At 41.8% G+C, this 20943-nt stretch overlaps 1 protein-coding gene across 3 annotated transcripts in view; it reads right to left on the bottom strand.

Moving 5' to 3' along the window:
* Positions 1 to 20943, bottom strand: part of SLC44A5 (solute carrier family 44 member 5) — a 355152-nt gene that overhangs the window by 59920 nt on the left and 274289 nt on the right. For all 3 annotated transcript variants that reach the window (XM_029062743.1, XM_029062744.2, XM_029062742.1), the window contains exons 3-4: positions 10356 to 10429; positions 301 to 385 (exon numbers count right to left, since the gene is read on the bottom strand). In XM_029062743.1, the coding sequence (XP_028918576.1) occupies positions 301 to 385; positions 10356 to 10429 (159 nt within the window). The remainder of the gene's footprint in view (positions 1 to 300; positions 386 to 10355; positions 10430 to 20943) is intronic.

Below are 20943 nucleotides of genomic sequence, written 5' to 3'. Positions count from 1 at the left end.
ACATTTTAAAATATGGTCTGTGACAGGATCGTTGGTACAGTCCATCTATTATAATTGCATTTTACTAAGAAGGGTTTTGATGTGATCTACAAAATGCTGCATTAAACCACCAACTTTATGACCTTGACTTGGTGCAGGCCAAATGTCTCAGTGACTTTCAAACTGTCAAAGCATTTAGGGAATGGAGATTAGGGGATTACAATGTTCACCGTTCCACCTCCCCAACCAAGTTCAAAAGAATCAACAAATTCCCCTATTCCCCAACCTCCCATCAAGGCATACGTGTCCCATTACACTCACTCATTTGGAGTTTCTTTCTGGCCACAGAACTGTCCATAGCTGTCGGTTGGGTAAGCCACTTTTCTGGGGTCACCATGGATCCAGGCTGCAGGGACAACAAGAGAAGAACGATTTAAAACTATATCTTGGTGACACTTCTCAGCCGCCAGATGAAAACGTGGATTCTTCCAGCAATTACGATGCACCTCCTGGAATGGACCCCTTTAACCTCCTCCTCATAATGATGGGGTATTATCGATTTCTTTAAACAGTGGGTTTCTTAATGAAAAATGAAATAAAATATGGATGGATCGGTCAGAAAAGACAACATTTTTCTTATTCCTTCCTGATTCATCTGGATCACAGCCAAATGATGAGGTAATGCACTTAGGAAATGACATTTATTAAAAAAAAATAGAACGCGATGGCATGGCAAAAGCTTTGTTGGCTGGAAGCCACTCTTCCATGGCACTAAACCAAATGACTTCACAGCATAGCTGATAAATGTAAAGCAAATAATGTTACATCATGGAGTTCTGTTCTGCTGAAATGGGAACTCAGGAAATAAATTTAAGAATGCAAATATAATGAATAACTGTATTTGATTACACTTCTGAATTTTCATTTTCCAGCACACTGACAAATATTAGCAATTGAATGACGCCATGCATACCAGAAATATGCTGGGACCGCACACCGTGTGTTTTGTGGAAAACTACCAACTCTGAGCCCAAGACCATTAGGAGCATCTTGTAATAAGCTGCATTTGGCCAATATACCTTAAGCGCTGTATCAACACTTGAGTCTTCTCATTCATAACTGTCTGAAAATTAGGTGAAGACCTGGCCCTCTAGCCTCCTGTTCCCCACAGTATGCCCTCAGGGAGCTCCGCGTTAAGTATGCCCTGTCTTAGAGGTTGTAAATCTGCATCACAGATAAATTTCACAACTTGCAGGGGATCAGGGTTGAGCAATGGATAAACCACAAACCGGGATCACCAGAAACAGAGTCATCCAATGGCTGAGATTTCACTGCAGGCCATCAAGTCCCCAATCCCTAATTCCCAAAGGCCTTTTGGGACCTTCTCAGGAAGGGATGAGGATTTTATGGAAGTTTCATAAACCTGTAGTTGCAAGCTGGGCATCTCTCTCTTGATGGGGGATTCCTGAGAGATTAAATTCCAAATACTGGGAACTCCCCAAACCAGATACCAAAGGCTCCCCGAAAGGGGGTCCATCCTGGCGGGAAATGGACCTCACATGGAAACTGTAGTCGTAGCAATATTTACTGAAAGCCCACTTGGTACAGTGCACTCTACTGTGTGTTTGGAAAAAAGAGAATAAAGATATGACATATTCCTAGTCCACAGAATACTTACACTCTAAATGGATAGACGAACATAAAAATATTTACATCTAGAAGGGGTCAAAAAAAATTGAGTTCATACACACACACACAAACACATTCAGTGTGGCTTAGTGAAAAGAGCACAGATTTGGGAGTCAGAGGACGTGGGTTCTAATCCTGGCTCCACCACTTGTCACCGTGTGACCTTGGGCAAGCTGCTGAACTTCTCTCTGCCTCAGTTACTTCATCTGCAAAATGGGGATTAAGATGTGAGTCCTACGTGGGACAACTCGATTACCTTGTATCTACCCTGGTGCTTAGAACAGTACTTGGCACCTAGTAAGCTCTTACTATTATTATTATTAATATTTCATTCATTTGTATTTATTGAGTGCTTACTGTGTGTACTAAATGTTTGGGAGAATACAATGTAACAATAAGCAGACACACTCCTTGCCCACAACAAGCTTATTGTCTAAAGACGAAGACTGACATTAAATAAATGAATACATTAACGATAAGTACATAAGTACACACACACACATACTAAAGAGGGTGTAAATAAGTTCAAAAGATGGCTATAGGACTGATATGGCTCAGTTTGTTGGGAAATTAATCGGGGCAGACTTGATAAGGGAGATGGGATTTCAGGAAGGCTTTCAATGGGGAGAACTGTTGTCTAATGAGTGTTGGGGGTGGGAGTATGTTGCAGTGTTGCAGCTATTTGTGTTTCCAGGGTAGACCAAACCCTACCTTGTATAGTCGAATGGAGGTCCCCTGTCTTGTAACTCAGCAAATATGCACACCATAAAACACACACACACATACCCAATACTTGGTCTGTGCTCCAGCAGAGCACAGTCAATTGATTTATCCTCCACCTCTTTTTATCCACATTGGAGATTTCAGATTTTGCTCCTAAACTGCAAGACAATCATCCAGCTCCACTCACAGATGGTCTGTGGGACTGATAAGATGCATATTCAGCCCCCACCTAACTTCTGTTAAGAAACATGTTGTTGAGAAGGCATCTTCCCAACTGGCCTTTTCCATTCAACCAATCCTTTCCTGTCAGTATGTGTCTAGAAAAGCCACACATTTGTGAGTCTTCTTCTGCGCTTTACAGGCCCAGCCCAACTAATCTTCCACTGCAATAATCATGACATATTGCTGCTCTCTACAGCCATACTTTTATCTTTGTCCTTCTCTTTAATGAATGCTCAGTGATTACCAAAATAAATAATAACCACAATAAAGCAATCTAAATGGCTTTAAAGAGATTGCTCTACACAACCCCCAGCATCACCTACTACTCTGCACTCTTAGTTTTTATATCACTATAGGTCCAAGGTGCCATATGTTATAGATAAATTCAAGTCAAAAATGCTGATCTGTCCTGAAACTTCCCATTCCAGAAAGTTGCCCAAAAGGTCATGATTGATGTCGGCAGGGGGAACGTGGACTGTTGGTTACTGATCCCAATACCAGAAATCTTTAATTTAGTCATTTATTTATTTATATTAATGTTTGTCTTCCCCTCTAGACTGTGAGCTCTTTGTGGGTAGGAATGTATCTGCTGTTACAGTGCACTCTCCCAAGTGCTTAGTAGAGTGGTTTGCACACAGTAAGCTCTCAATTGAATGAATGAATGAAACAACCAGGAGAAATCTGCTAAAGCTTGAAAATGGGTGGTTCAAGGTGAGTAAAAGGAGATAGTTATTTCAAGTGTGGTAACTATCACAAAATATTTACAGTGAGAGGGGGTCAAAAAAATCAAATGCACACCCACATATGTACTAAGAAGGTAAGTTCAAAAGTGGTAGAATTGATTGTGGGACTGATAGGGCTCAGGGTGTTGGGAAATTAATCGGGAAAAGCTTGATAAAGGAGGTGGGATTTCAGGAGGGCTTTCAACAGGGAGAACCATAGTCTAACGGGTGTAAAGTTTGTCACCCGCGGAAACAGAAACAAGGGGAAGCATCATGGCCTAGAGAGAAGAGTAGAGGACCTGGGTTCTAATCCCAGCTCTGACAGTTGCCTGCTGTGTGACGGTGGACAAGTCACTTAATTTCCTTGGCCTCAGTTTCTTCTACTATAAAATGGGGATTCAAAACCTGGTCTCCCTCCTCCTTAGACTGTGAGTCCCAAGTGGGACAGGGACTGTGTCTGAGCTGGATACCTTGTATCTACCCCAGCACTTAGAACAGTGCTTTGATGCAAAGCAAGTACTTAACAAATTCCATAATAAAATAAAATAAAAATTTTAAAACATGCACTTAAAAGGAGGTTCAATAAATTCATGGAAGATTAGGTTCAAAATGGGTCATAAGAGGTGTTATAAAATACATCTTGAACCATGAAGAGGACTCCAAGGAGGAAAATAATTTCACTCTTCAGGTGCTACTAATGATTTCAGACTCCTGGGCTGGACAGTCCACAGGTCAGGCTGGTGAGGAAGAAAACTGTACTCAGATCCCATCTTTAACAAGTTCAGAGAAAGAGGTATTTGACCAAATGTGCCCTGTGCCTTACTGAGCATGATATTTAGATCAAATTTTCCACCAGTACGACCTGAATAAGCTTACACGATCACCTATACTCTCTGCAAAGCTTGTAGCCAAAGAAGTGTCATCGGAACAATGGACATAAATCTTTGTGATAAATAATTCTCTCCTAGTCTCTCTAGCCTATGCTTCTAAAATTGATCTGCTTAAAGTCAATGAAAGGAACATTAATAGCCTTAAAAGAACAGTAATCCTTATCCTGGTATAGAAGCCAGATCAGAGACTATTTTAGACAGAGATTCCAAATCCACAGATTATCATTACCATAATTATCTCTAGACGTGTTTGAAATTTACTTGCGTGTTCCAAGTCTGCATACATTGGATAATCACAATCCCTACCTTCAAGGAGCTTTCATTCTTTTAGCCCTGAGAGCTGGGCTACTGAGAATCAATTTAACCGTAAAATGACGGTAATGGGAGGCTTTGCCTCTGGGTCTTCTGGCTGTGTGTGTTAACCCACTGCTTTGAATCAATCAATCATATTTATTGAGCACTTACTTTCACTTCTAGTCTTTTGGGGTGATGTCCTAGTTTATTTCAGGTCCCAGCAAGATCTAGGATTATACAAGGGGAGTGGAAAAACCCAAAAATCAGGTCTTGCATTCATTCATTCATTTGTATTTATTGAGTGCTTACTGTGTGCACAGCAGTGTATTAAGCACTTAGGAGAGTACAATATAACAATAAACAGACACATACTCTGCCCACAGTGAGCTTACAGTCCAGAGACGAGCTTAGTCTTTATGATGTTTGTTTTTTGGAGCCTGTTGGTCACTCTAATCAATTAGTCAATGTTATTTTAACCTGTATCTACCCCAGCGCTTAGAACAGTGCTCTGCATGTAGTAAACACTTAACAAATACTAACATTATTATTTACTGAGCACTTACTCTGTGCAGAGCACTGGAGTAAACACTAGGGAATATACTGTACAATAAAGCTGGAGCCACAATACCTGTCCTCAAGGAGGTTAGAATCTACAGGGGGAGACAGATATTAAAATAAATTTTAGATGGGGTAAATAGTAGAGTATAAAGACATGTACATAAGTCCTCTGGGGGGTTGGGATGAGTATCAAATTGTTTCATGTTGTAGGCAGGGAATGTGTCTACCGACTGTGTTTTATGACACTCTCTCAAGGACTTAGTACAGGGCTCTGCACAGAGTAAATGCTCAAAAAAAAACCACCCATTGATTGATTGATTGATTAAGGGGTACACGGCTAAATGCCTACTGACTTAAGAGGAGTCTCCAACTTCCATCCCACTTGCTTTCCCTGCAAAAGCCCAGCCCTCATTTCACAAACCCTGCCCTCAAAAAGAAAAATTGGCCCCTATGAGCTAAAACCTGGCAGAGGACATGTCATCCACCTAGATTTGGGGGTGCTTGCAGTTGGGAAATTGTTCTTTTATTAATATCATCCCAGGACCCATTAAAGCAGTTCGGGTATTGGTCATTTTCAAACACTTGCCAGTTCCTCTAGTGCTTTAGAGTTGAGTCAGAAAGTGCAGTGATAGAAAGCTCTGTCAAGGAGGAAATTTAATGAGATCAACTGTTTGCACTGACACTTCAAAATTGCTGGCAAATCTCTTTGGGGCTTCTAAGGCATCGCCTAAACACATGCAAGTAGGAAATGCTGGCTTTTGGATCATTATTTTTAATCCCTTAAAGGTATATCTTAACTGTTTTAATATGTGAGGAACAGGCCTGCCAAATTGTGCTTATGGCTTTTTAACATAAGCAATTTACAAATGCAATGAAGCAGATAATAGGACACATGATACTGAATGTGTAAATCTATGTGGATGACACTGCTGCTGTGTAAACATTCTTTGGAAGCAGAGTGGCTTCCAGCTTCTAGTTGCCTGGATGAGGAAAATGTTGTTTACCACTTCACAGGTGGCCTGCTCAACTCAACAGAGAGTCCCCCGCTATGTCCTTGAACGTAAATGAGCCATCCTATGTGCTAAGAACATTCCAAATGTCTTCTCATGGGCCACATAAATGCTGGAGAATCCAGTGAAGAGCAAAGAGGAGAAAGAACCTATGATCCTTTGCTAGCTCAGAAAACAGAAAAGAAGGGCCCAGCCCAAGAGTGGATCTTTCAGACTTCTAACTCTTGTTGAGTGTAACAGACAGTTTACTCAAGAGCTGGTTAATTATAAAGAAGAATCTTCAAACAAGAACTCTGTCCTCAATATAAGGGAAGTTTATGAATTCTTTATTTCTGGTATTAAATTGATATTCTGATGTTTAAGACTTTTGCCCTTCATTCAAGGTAGCTTAAATGGCCCTTTTTCATTTTAACCAAAATGAAGTTCCCAATAAACTACAATCTAAGGAGCCAGTGATGCTGATTTAGCTGAAGGAAGCCTAATACCTAAAGTGGGTCCTGAGAATTACTCAAGCCCTTGAAGCATTTGGGTTCTTTTTGAACAATTTGTTGTCTTCTTAGCTCCTCCTATAATATATTTTCTTTGCATTTTGCATAATCACAGCAAGACCCAATTAGGAAACAAATTTCTAGGATGAGATTTAAGAAACAAGTCTTTGCCTAAAAGGCCAAGAGTTTTACAAATGAGTGTGACGATGAACAGCTAGCTTAATAGACAATGCAACTTAAAAAGAATATAAAACTTTATTGAATTGTAAATTAGCACTTTTATTTTATCTACAATGTTATCATAATGATATCAAGGAATACCTTCTGCAATAAATATTTCTTTTCTCTTTCTAGCAGCACAATATTTCAACAGCAACCACTGGTGAAGTAGGATGAGGGTTATTTATCATAAATCGTTGAGTTTGCTCTTTCAAGTGGCTTTGATTATTTTCTACCTAGATTCCACTTTAGTCCTCTTGAAACAGAGACAGAGCTTTTCATCCCACAATAGTAACTGCATTCACTGGGTTTAACCCTTCTCTAATCTACCAAGATATAGGTAGAGTGTGAGGAATATTGCCACCCGGGGAAAACCCCAAAATAAATTTAATGGTTCACTTTTGAGAAATGAGTACTGGCACAGCCAAAGTATATAAATTCCCAAGCCCTACCTAATCCAATGGGAAGAACAAAAGATTCCTTAAAACTCTTATAACTCAGACTGGAAAACTTGATTTACAATCCTATTTCTTTTTCATTAATTATTTCACACTGGGGGATTCATAATATCCGTACTCATTTTTTTCCCTTCACATTTCTTTGCTTCCAAGATTAGACATAGCTGAACTGTTGAGTTTTATTTTAGAAGCAGGCTAGAAAGGCCATTTGCATCACACTTCTGGGATGAGAGCATTTCATATATATAGCTAGTGCAGTGAGTCACTCACTAGATTCAGTACCATGTGGTAATCATCCTGAGGCACTTTGTAAACGGGACCTGCAACACTCAAATTTAGGTGTCTTTATGACGAATTATTTTCCTTAAGGGCTTTTGAAGGCTCAGCCTGTTGACCTCAGGCAGCTCAACCCCAGGGATCTCCGACAGATCATGGCTGATTGAAATGACATCTCACAGCAGCGATCAGAATTGGGCTGGAGATTTTGTCTTCCAGCATCCCCCTGGACTTATGGAAAAATTACTACCTCACTTGCTCTGTGACCTTGGGCAAGTCATTTAACTTATAATAATGATGATAATAATTATGGTATTTGTTAAGCATTTACAATGTGCCAGGCACTGTTCTAAGTGCTGGGGTAGAGAGAAGATAATCAGATTGGTCACAGTCCCTGTTCCACATAAACCTTACAGTCTTAATTCCATTTTTACAGATAGGGTAACTGAGGCACTGAGAACTGTGCCCAAGGTCACACAGCAGACAAATGGCCGAGTCAGGATTAGAACCCAGGTCCTTCTGACTCATAAGCCTGTACTCTGTCCACTAGGCTACGCTGCTTCCTCCTATTTCTCTGTGCCTCAGTTTCCTCAAGAGCAAAAGGTGAATTTAATGCCAGTTCTCCCTCCTCCTGTGAACCCCATGTGGGACCAGATTATCTTGTATCTCCCCAGTACTTGGTTCAGTGCATGGCACAGAGTAAGCACTTAACAAGCACCACATACATCAATATTATAATTACAAAGGAGTGGATACTATCCCAGGTGCTGCCATGTAAATGGGTCAGATCCAGGACTGGCTTCAAATAATGATGATGATGATAATATTTCTTAAGCGCTTACTGTGTGTCAAGCACTGTTCTAAGCACTGGGGTTGATACAAACTAATCAGGTTTGACACAGTCCCTGTCCCGCATGAGGCTCAAAGTCTTAATTCTCACTTACCGATGAGGTAAATGAGGCCCAGAGAAGTTAAGTGACTTGTCCAAGGTCACACAACAAGCAGACAAGTGGCAGGGTCAGGATTAGAACCCAGGTCCTTCTGACTGCCAGGCCCATGCTCTATCCACTAGGCCATGCTGCTTCAGATGATCCACAAGGTAAGCATCTGTCTCAGTACCTACTGGCAGAAGAATGGGAGGTCTAATGCAGTAAGGGCAGCACCAGAGGCTCAGTGTCAGGCAGGGCAGGGATGGAGGTGGGGGAATCACAGTGGTTATTCATTTCAAGGCACCCAGCCCAAGTAATAATAATTATGGTATTTGTTAAGCACTTACTATGCGTCAAGCACTGTCCTAAGCGCTGGGGTACATACAAGGTCATCAGGTTGTCTCGGGGGGGCTCACACTTCTAATCCCCATTTTACAGGTGAGGTAAATGAGGCACAGAGAAGTGAAGTGGCTTGCCCAGGTCACACAGCAGACAAGTGGCAGAGGCGGGATCGACTCCTTTGTCAACTGGGACCTGAGGGGATTCGATAGCTCTGGAGAATGGGGCGGAGCAGGAGAACCACCCCCCCAGAGAAATGCTCTAAGTTCGAGGAGGTGAAAGCGTTTCACCATTACATCATCCCATCACCCAGGAGGGGCCCACGGCCCACACACTGACATCACGCAGAATGCTGCTCGCTCACGTGTAAGAGGATGATGAAACCGGAACGGGAGAGGGTGACAAATTTTTCCCTGCCTCGGGCAGCCAGAAGTCAGAAGGCAGCCCTGGTCACCACAGACAGTCTCGATCTCTGGGTGATGAGCTGTCACATGGGCTGCCAGGAAAAACCCTTGGTGAATGATCTCAAGACAAACAAGGAGAAGGAGACCACATGCATTTTATGCATTTAGCTCTTATTGTGATATGCAAGTCTTCTAAAAAGTCTACTAAAATTTACCACTGAGGTTATTATTCCTGCTTTCTGCATATCATCTTTTTGATGTCCCCCAAAAGTGTTCATTTTATTTGTGAGCAATTTTCTTATAGGAAATTATAAATTAATTTATATTACTTATGTGATGCCTTGCTTTCATTATATCCTGCCAAGTCCAAGAAGGGGGCATATTTTCTAATACTATCACCTTTTTCCATATTAACCATGTGAAATCAGAATTGAGTATTGCTAAGGGATTTCATTTCCCTATTTTCACTTTGCAGAAAACGATAATTTCAGATAAGTTAATAAGAAGTCTAATAGGCCTCACCACATTGCCTTTGGGAAAATAATTCAAAATTGGCTGATATTATCTGTAGGGCCCTTGCTTGAGAAATGAATTTTTTTTAGAAGCAAAGATTTATTACATTTCCCAGGTCAGTGGTATTTGTCCTTTGCATTTCATTGACCCTTTCAAATCATTCTTCAACCTGAAAAATAAGCCTTCAAAAAGCAACTCCATCACATGCACAAGAATGACATGCATCATAGTGAAATTAATCTTTTCTTCTGAAATCATCATTCATGGTTTATGTCTGTGAAATATCTTCTAAAAATAAAGTCTAGCCATATTATGTCATTTTAGGGGGCTAATAAAAACATAAATGATAGAATAAGTTAATCCAAGAAAACAAAATAGTGTAAAAGTCAAACTTTTCTTTCATGAATAGGTTTTCTTATAATATTACTCTTTGGGTTTTCTGTCAGTAGACATTCTTCATGCTTCATGGTCCACTAATGCACACTGATGATGCTCATTTGTTTCTTCAAAGACAATCATCACTAATTAAAAGGCACTTAAAGATGGATTTAAGCACATTAGACATTTAAAATAAAAAATATGACATGGACTTAGTTCTCTCATAGCAGATGAGATATCTCAACAATACCTGTAGCTACTTACCCACAATTCCTAATACGATGTAGCCAAGAATGACCACTATGAAGATTATACAGCAGAGAACATCTGTACAATGCCTAAAACAAAAGGAAATGTTTGAAAATTAGAAGGACATATTGAATTCATTTACAGTAAAAGACCTCTCAGAATATGAGCCTTATCTGACACAGAGAGGTGTCTGATCTAATTATCTTGAATCCACCCCAGTGCTTGGCACAGGGTAAGTGCTTAATATATGCCATCACTAACTCTAACCATTTTAAATACCATTTTGGAAGAATGTTAGGATCAGTAAATCAATGCTCTTTACTGAGTGCTTATTTTGTGCTTACTTTGGTCTGGAATGCTTGGGAGAGTACAATACAAACTTTAAAAATGTGGTTCACTTTTACCAGTGACCTCCAATTTTTTCCATACCTCATGGGTAGGGTTCATGGCACCCCTTCACGTTTCTGTAATCTCAAGACATCAATAGCAATCAATGTGCATTTCCTAAGAGATATAGAAGCAGTCCTGAACTACTTATTTGTTCTAAATTGGAGGCATCAATATCAGTTTTTGCTTGAAATGGCATTAGTTTAGGTACTTAATGACCTGATTTTAAAAGTTTTGCCCACAAGTACGTCATGAGTAAAACTAGGAGGTAACTTTCCCTCCCTCCTCTTGCTATCCTTCACTTTCCAGCACTAGGAGCATCAACAGTCGACTGGCTGACAGCTGTTCCAAAGAACAATTGGAAAAAAGGGGAAGTGATGATGGGGACAAAAAATGGTTTTTAAAGTAGTCCATGCATCCATCTTAGTCCAGGACTAGGCATAGGTGACATTTCAATGGAGAACTTTTAATCCCACAAGAGAACTGAACGTTTGAACAGTTTTTTCCCTCCATTTTTCCTTAGCTGCTTGTACACCTAATGACACCTAATGATAATTGTGGTACTTGCAAAGTGCTTATTTTGTGTCAATATACTAAGCACTGTGGTGGATGCAATATAATCAAGTCAGACACAGTCCCTGTCCCATAAGGGGATCATTGTCTCTGGCATACTAAGTTGATGTGCACCCCCCCACCCCAAGCTCATCTATCTTGCCGCTGACCCCTCACCCACATTCTGCCTCTGGTCTGGACTACCCTCCCTCCTCATATCTGAGAAGCAGCGTGGCTCAGTGGAAAGAGCGCGGGCTTTGGAGTCAGGGTTCATGAGTTCGAATCCCAGCTCTGCCACTTGTCAGCTGTGTGACTGTGGGCAAGTCACTTAACTTCTCTGTGCCTCAGTTCCCTCATCTGTAAAATGGGGATTAAGACTGTGAGCCCCACGTGGGACAACCTGATTCCCCTATGTCTACCCCAGCGCTTAGAACAGTGCTCGGCACATAGTAAGCGCTTAACAAATACCAACATTATTATTATTATTATATCTGACAGACAATTACTCTCTCCTCTAAAAAGCCTTTATTCAACGCACATCGCTTCCAAGGGGGTCTTCCCTAAGCCTTCCTTTCCTCTTCTCCCACTCCCATTTGTACCACCCTGACTTGCTCCCTTTATTCAGCCACCCTCCCAGCCCCACAGCACCTACATACATATCTGTAATTTATTTATTACCCTCTAGACTGTAAGCTCGTTGTGGACAGGGAATGTGTTGCTTATTGTCTTATTGTACTCTCCTAAGTGCCTAGTACACTGCTCTGCACACAGAAAGCACTTAATAAATATGATTGAATGAATAATGGGGAGGGAGAATAGGTACTGATCCCCCATAAATGAGGAAACTGAGGCCCAGAAAAGTTAAGTGACTTGACTGAGGTCACCACAGCCAGCAAGTGGCAGAGCCAGGATTAGAACATAGATCCTCTGACTCCCACCCCGTGCTCTTTCCACTAGGCAACACTGCTTCTAGCATGAACGAGTACCCTTATATCATGGCCAACCTAATAAGCACGCTACTGGATTTACCAGCATTAAGATTTAGATTTAATTTGGAGCCAAGAAATGCGGATACAAACAGTAATAATCAATCCTATTTACTGAGCGCTTACTGTTTTCAAACACTGTACTAAGCACTTGGAAGAGTACATATTCCCTGCCCACAGTGAACTCACAGTCTAGAGGATGAGCTAAGTCTAGAGGATAATAATAATAATAGTACTAGATAAGAGCAGGTTCCCTTGCTTAGTGTTCATTTAAGCGTAAAGCCTGCATACGTGAAAGGTTAACATCTGTTTCACTAATTTTGACACATCTTACTCAGGATCAGTTTTTCATCCTGTCAGAGCAGTTGTTAAATTGGTGCAGTCTTAATAAAAGATGCCTTCAGGTAAAAAGACTAAAAGAAAGAAAACTAGAGTACTGCACTTCTTTAATTATAAATCTTCAAGTTGTCAAAGCCTCTGTGCATATACAAACCAAGAGGCCAGTCCTTCCATACTGTATATTTGTAATGGAATAAAGGGTACATATGGAGATGATCATATAGGAGAGATTATCATGACAGGCATTTAAAGGCATAGAGCTTTGAACAAAGAATAGGGAGGATTGAGTGTTTTTCAAAAATCTGATCCTCTTTGTCACACAAAAATGATGAATGGGCCTCAGTTCTATTTTCAATACTTTAATGGCGCACCACATTGTGTTTTTAGGGATCCTTGCAAGTGTAGAAGAGGTTTTAAACCACCGGATATAACCACTAAATCAACATTACCACTTCCATTGCTATCTACCATGACAGCAAAATTTCTGACTTGAATAGTTCATTATGTTTTAGCCAAAGATCTGTGGCCAGGGAGGATTAAGCTTTCAAGACCATTTTTGTTTCAGGTCGACTGCTACTGAAAAAGACCAAAGCACAATCTACGGTTAGTCTGGATAATTAGAATTTAACCACAAAGTAATGTTGAACATCTTGAAAATTATGAACAGTGATTGCAAAATTATAGGATTTTGGAAGGTTTCCCCCAACTTAATCATTTATTATTGCCATTTACAATTTCTGAATTCTCTTTTCTATCAAACCAAAACAAAATTTCCATTAAGACATTTAGGCCAAGTGTTTTTATTAACATATTTCCCCATAAGAGACTAATTTTTACAATGTAGCCCCAAAGCTCCATTTTCTCTCAAACTCCCTGATTCCCTATCTTTCTTTGTCCGTTTGCCACTTTCTTTTCATCCTTATGTAGATTTTTTCCTAGCACTTAAAATGAAACAAAGTAGAGAATTGAAAAGTAGAACATAAAGTATGTGCTTTCTTTGGTGTTTCTCATCTCTTTTTCTCTGGTAAATGAAGAGATTAATTTGTTGCATTGGCCTAAATTGGGCAGAACCTGCCAGGGCCTGTGATTTCTTTTATTCTTTTATTCTATTTTGGGGGCCAGCAGGGGACGTGGAGAAGAACCAGGAAAGAAAGAACCCCAGCTGACTCAAGAGGAGAGAGAGCTGATACCTTACATGGGCTTTAAAACCATGAAATCCCTAATATTACAATAATTCACCTTTCCATACCAAAATACCCTTAGAGCTAAATTTGCTAAATTCTGCTAAATTTGGATCCAGGACAGAAATTTGACAACTCCAAAACTACTGAGGGCAGGAGTCATCTCCCGTTGCCAGTCAAACACCGACTGGCATGAAAGATGACTCATTTTACTACTGCTAAAAAAACAGAAGGATTTTTGATAGCTTCCACCACCTCCAACCTGGAAACCGAGCCTCCCTGACAGCAATCTTGCCACCACAGATGCACGCAAACTCAAAACGCATGGGATTCCTCACCCAGGTTAGGAATCCACAGAACCTGCTCCAGTTGTTCCCCAAAGCACCTTTAGCTCCGGCTGAGAGTACAGAGTTCAGGAGGGTCACAAAGGAGCACTCAGCATGTCCTGAGAAGCAGCATGGCCAAATGGTTAAAGCATAAGCCTAGGAGTCACAGGACCTGGGTTCTAATTTCAGCTCTGCCACTTCTCTGCTGTGTGACTTGGGCAAGTCATTAATTTCCCTAGCTCAACACTTAGTACAGTGCTTGGCACATAACAAGAACTTAGAGAACACTATATTATTATATATTTTATATCATCTTATTATATTATAGAGGCAGCTTGGCTTACTGGGGAAGTAGCTTGGCCTAGGGGATAGAACTCGGGCCTAGGAGTCAGAAGAAACTGGGATCTAATCTCATCTCTGCCACTCGTCTGTCGTGACTTTGGACAAGTCATTTCACTTCTCTATGCCTCAGTTCTCTCATCTATAAAATGGGGATTAAGACTATGAGCCCCATGTGAGACAGGGATTGTATCCAACCTGAACAACTTGTATCTATCCCAGTGTTTAGAACAGTGTTGAACACTTACTTTGTGCCAAATACCATTTTTTTTGGAAAAAAAAAGCTCTGAAGGAAGATACAAATTAATCAGGTTGTCCCACATAGGACTCACAGTTTAAGTTAGAGAGAAAACAGGTATTGAATACCATTTTTGCAGTTGAAGGAACTCAGGCTCAGAGAAGTCAAGTCCAAGGTCATGCAGCAGAGAACTACCAGAGCCAGGATTAGAATCCAGGTCCTCTGACTCCCGGGCCCATGCTCTTTCCACTGGGCCAGACGCTTCCCTAGTTCTTGTTTCTTAAACTGCTCTCAAACCCAAAGCAGTATTGTATCCTGAAACCAGTGCTGTTCAGACTGGGCCTTCTGGGCTCAGTCCAGGGAAAGAGGCAGTTAGAGAGTGAACTGGACCTGTTGTAGAGGTAGGTAGTTCCAATATCACAGTTCCACTCCTCTCTGGGCCATGGGACTCTGGTCTCTCTGGTACAGATAAACTGGTTGGAGGGGAATCAATCATCAATCAATGGTATCTATTGAATGCTTACCATGTGCAGAGCACTGGTCTGTACTAAGCATATGGGAGAGAGTACAATCCAATAGAGCTAGAAGACATGATTCCTGACCTCAAAGACCTTAGAATCTAGAGGAAATCTCAAACCTTGGAAAGTGGAACAGTGGCCACGTAGAAAGAGCATAGGATTGGGAATCAGGAGACCTGGGTTTTAATCCAGAGAGAAGCATCTGGAGAAGGAGCCTGGTGTAATGGAAAGAGCACGGGACTGGGAGTCAGAAGGTCATAAATTCTAATCCCGGCTCCGCCACTTGTCTTCTGGGTGACTTGGGCAAATCACTTCACTTCTCTGGACCTCAGTTCCCTCATCTGTAAAATGGGGATTTTGAGACTGTGAGCCCTGTGTGGGACAGGGACTGTATCTAACCCAATTATCTTGCATCTATCCCAGAGCTTAGAACAATGCCTGACACATAATAAGAGCTTAACAAATACCACAATTATAATTAATCTCAGCTCCACCACTTCCTTACTGTATGACCTCAAGCAAGTCACTTATCCGCTCTGTGCTGCAATATCATAATCTATAAAATAGGATAAGATTATCCTTCCCTCTTGGTCTGTGAGCTCCCTATGGAATGGGGACTGTAATAATTCTGATTATTTTGTATCAACCCCAGTGCGTAATACAGTGCTTGGCAGATACTGAACACTACAAAAATACCATCATTATCATTATTTAAAGCCAGAGGGATGACAGAAGATAAAGTCTTTGAAAGCCAGAACTTTTAAATTCTGATTTTAAATTGACCTATTTTCTGCCCTTAACTGACCCCCAAAATCTCAATGCAATTTTGATGCAATAGCAATATTATAGACTTCTCCTCCTCCAAATAACATAAACTTAGAATTGAAAATTAAAATGAAAACTTTAGAGTATCTTTCCGCTTTCCAATCTCCATCCCACAGGAGTTGATTAAGGATGCAATGAAAAGTAGTAAATAATTCCACCACTATTGCAAAAAGAGGCACCCTCCCTTATGGGCAATATATAGAAAACAATAACAATAGTGTAGAGGAAGGGATCTCTAATCATCATAGTGCAAAACCCATATATTCACCCTGGTGAAAATCTCTGTGTCGTACAGCATGTGGTACTTTCCTATTTTTTTTTTTTACTGTAGCAAATGTGATTCTCAGAGACTCAATTTGTTGTCACGCTTAACCGTTCCACCTGAACACTGCTGTTTCCATCAAGACGAATCACCGATTAAACCATTAGATTCAGCTCTGCCTAGTGAAGTAACAACAGAGCTTCATTCGATAAGTGCGCATCTGAAACTCCCAAGATGGTTTGTATTGTCCGCTGCTGTCACCGTGCTGAGTTTCCAGGACAGCTTTCTACCTTCTATCAGAGATAGATTAGCTCACTGGTTTCCTTCCTGTACGGCAGGGTGAAATCCAGTGAGAGAAAAACAACTGGAAAGTTAGTAATATTGGGATTTAAGATGAGAAGGGAAAATCCCAAAGCCATCACATCTGTCCCAGACCATCCATTAATGACAATGAATCTAGGTGGAGGTTATGGGCTTCTGGTAATGTCACTGACTCTGTGTGGGGCTTTCTCTTCTGCTCATTATACAGACCATGAATTGGGAGCTCTCCACAGAGCCTTCCCACCCAAACCCTGTCATGCCCCAAACTTTCCCATCACCGTAGGTAGCAGCACCACCCTCCCTGTCTCACAAGCCCATAACCTTGACTTTATCCTCAACTCATCTCTCTCATTCAACCTGCATCTTCAGTCTGTCACCAAATCCCATCGGTTCTACCTTCACGGCATCTCTAGAATCTGCCCTTTTCTCTCCATCCAAACTGCTATGATGCTGATCCAAGCACTTATCTCCCACCTTGCGTACTGCATCAGACTCATCACTGACCTCCCTGTCCACTATCTCTGCCCTCTTCAGTCTTTACTCCACTCTGCTGTCCATAACATTTTTCTAAAAATAGTTCAGTCCATGCCTCCCTTCTCTTCAAAATCCTCCAGTGTTTGCCCATCCATCTCCACATCAAACACACAATTTAGCACTGGCTTTAAGGTACTCGATCGGCTCTCCCTCTCTTACCTTACCTTGATGATCGCCTATTACAACCCAACCCACACACTTTTCTCCTCTATTACCAAATTTCTCACTGTACCACAACCTCCTCTGTCTTGCCACTGATAATACACCCATGTCTCTGGCCTGGAACTCCCTTCCCCTTCATATCTGACAAACAACCATTCTTCCCATCTTCAAAGTCCCACTAAAATTATATCTCCTTTACGAGGCTGTCTCTAAGTTCTCAGTTATGCACTCACTCATTCATTCATTCAGTAGTATTTACTGAGCACTATGTGCAGAGCACTGTACTAAGCACTTGGAATGTAAAATTTGGCAACAGAGAGAGACAATCCTTGCCCAATGATGGGCTTACAGTTTACACTCTATTTGCCCCCCCCATCCCACCCCGTCAACACCTTTCTGTGTCACCCGCGCACTTGGGTCTGTATAAATCAATCAATGGTATTTATTGAGTGCTTACTATGTGGAGGACTGTACTAAACACCTGGGAGAGGACAAGACAACAGAATTATTTTGACACTCAACCCACCCCCAACCCTACAATACTTATGTACATATCCTTATGCTCTGCTGCTTCCCCTACCTGTAATTTGTTGTTAAGCTGATCTCCTGTACTAGATTGTAAGCTCCTTGTTGTCAGGGCTCATGTCTACCAACTCGATTGTACCATACTCTCCCCAATGTTTAATCAATACCATTGCTCGACTGGTGATTCTGCTGACTTAGCGTGGCGGCTCCCTGCTTCCAGTGATACCATTTGAGTGCTCAGCTCCATATCTAATTCCAGAAATCAGGATGTTCCCAATCTCCATCTGTCCACAGTTCCGCTATGATATTTACATCTTTAATCTTGGAACTATCACAGTTCAGTGATTCTGTAGGCAGCTGAAATGTGTTCTTGAAGTAATCCATTAGCTCTTGAATTTGCACGATCAAGCTATATCCTAGTCAGAAGGGCGCTTGCTTCATTTCCCAGAGGATTGATTAGAGGCCAGAGCCCCTTTCAGATCTTCTCACAAGCGGCATTTGAATAGATTTGAAGAACAATTCCCTAAACACGGCTTCACTTGAGACCTCCCACTTTGGCCGAACCTATGTTTTACAAAATGGAGAATCACTAGGAAGCTGAAAATGAACAAGAATATGAACGTGGTGTGACTCAGGGTAAAGTATATGGAACTGGAAGACACAAGTCCTGAGTTCTAATCCTGGCCCCATCACTTGTCTGTTGTGTAACCCTGGACAAGTCACTTTACTTCTCTTTTGTTCAATTTCTTCATCAGTAAAATGGGCAATTCCTGTTCTTGCTCACCCTTAGACTGTGAAGCCCATGTAGGACAGGGACAGGGACTATGTAATAAATACCACAATTATTATTATTATCTCTGATTCCCAACTTCAACCATTCAATTTCCAATGGCTTAATCCTCATTGTTTTCAAACATGCTTATGTTTCCCCTATCCTAAAAAACCCCACCCTTGACCCCATGCCTTCCTCCAGTTATCACTTCATATCCCTCCTACCATTCCTCTCCAAATTACTTGGGTGAGTTGTTTACACCTGCTGCCTTCACTTCCTCTCTGCCAATTCTCTCCTTGGCCCCCTCCAATCTGGATTCTGACCCCTTCACTCCACGGAAACTGCCTTCTCTAAGGTCTCCAATGATCTCCTTCTTGCCAAATCCATCAGCCTTTACTCCATCCTAATCCTCTTCATCCTCAACCCGGAGGACCACCCCCTTCACTGGGAAACATTATCCAACATTGGATTCACTGACAATGTCCTCTCCCGGTTCTCCTTGTATCTTTATTACTGCTCATTCTCAGGCTCTGTCATGCCCCCTCTTCACCCACCCCTTAACTGTGAGAGTCCCTCAAGATTCAGTCTAGGTCCCCTTCTATTCTTTATCTACACCCAGTCCCTTGGAGAACTCATTCACTCCCATGGCTTCAACTACCATCTCTATGTGAATGATTCCCAATTCTACATCTCCAGCTCTATTCTTTCTCCTTCTTTGCAGTCCTTTATTTACTTTTGCCTTCAGGACAGATCTACCTGGATGTCAGCAGCAAGGTTCAGTGGAAAGAGCCCAGGCTTGGGAGTCAGAGGTCATGGGTTCTAATCCCAGCTCTGCCACTTGTCGGCTGTGTGACTTTGAGCAAGTCACTAACTTCTCTGTGCCTCAGTTACCTCATCTGTAAAATGGGGAATAATACTGTGAGCCCCACGTGGGACAACCTGATCACCTTGTATCCCTCCCAGTGCTTAGAACAGTGCTTTGCACATAGTAAGCACTTAACAAATACCATAATTATTATGTCCCAACAACACCTCAAACTAAACATGTTCAAAACAAACTCATCTTCCCACCCAAAATCTGTCTTCCCTCATCTTTCCCATCACTGTAGACAATACCACATCCTCCCTTTTTCACAAGCCCACAGTGTTGGCATTATCTTTGACTCATCTTTCTCACTCAACCAACATATTCAATCTGTCACCAAATCTTTTCGGTTCTACCTTCACAGCATCACTAAAGTCCACTCTTTCCTTTCCATTCAAACAGCCACTATGCTGATCCAAGCACTTGTCAAATCTTGCCTTGCATCAGCCTCTTCCTTGACCTTCCTGCCTCTTGTCTCTCCTCTCTCCAGTCCATACCTCACTCTGCTGTCAGGATCACTTTTCTTAAAAAAACTCAGTCCACATCTCTCCCCTCTTCCAAAACCTCCAATGATTGCTCATCCACCACAGCATCAAACAGAAACTCCTTAAAAGTGCTTTAAAGCACTCAACCCGCTTGCCCCTTTACCTATCTTGCTGTTTTTCCTACTACCACTCAAACCGGGTTCTTCGCTCCTCCAATGACCACTTTCTCATTATTCACTGATCTCATCTATCTCATTACCAACACCTTGTCCACATTCTCCTTATAGCCTGGATCTCCCTCCCCATTTATAGGTGGCACACCACCACTCTCTGTACCTTAGAAGATTATTAAAATCACATCTCCTCCAAGAGGTCTTCCCCGATGAAGCTCTCATTTCCCGTACTGTTACTTCGTTGCCTATGCACTCGGATCTGTTCTCTTTAAGCACCTGATAGTCACCCCACTCTCATCCTCATAGCACTTCCGTACATACCCATTATTTATTTTAATGTGTCTCCCCCTCTAGACCATAAGTCTCCCCCTCTAGATCATAAGTTCCTTGTGGTCTGGGAATGCGTCTACCTCCAGGTTTCAGTGAAGCAGAGGAATGATTGGGTCAGGAATAGGCCAGGGATGAAGGGAAGCTTTCCCATAATGGAGTAATGGAGTGTGCTTCCACAGGCCACACTTGGCTGAGGTCATGGACTGGGAAGGCATTCGGAGGGGATGGGGGGGAATGACACAAGGGATGGGGAGGGGTAGGATGTTAGTGATTTGAAGGGGACAAGGGGTGGGGGAGAGGGATTAAGGGTGGTGCTGGGACAGGATAAGAGGGATGGGATAAAATAGGAGGGTAGGGGTGGCACAAGCATTGGGAAGGGGTTGGATGGAAGCAGCATGGCTTAGTGGAAAGAGCACGGGCTTGGGAATCAGAGGTCCTGGGTTCTAATCCCGGCTCCGGCACTTGCCAGCTGTGTGACTTTGG

Source organism: Ornithorhynchus anatinus, chromosome 4 (assembly GCF_004115215.2).
Source record: "Ornithorhynchus anatinus isolate Pmale09 chromosome 4, mOrnAna1.pri.v4, whole genome shotgun sequence".
NCBI lineage: Eukaryota > Metazoa > Chordata > Mammalia > Monotremata > Ornithorhynchidae > Ornithorhynchus > Ornithorhynchus anatinus.
This window is presented reverse-complemented; position numbering and strand designations above follow the sequence as displayed.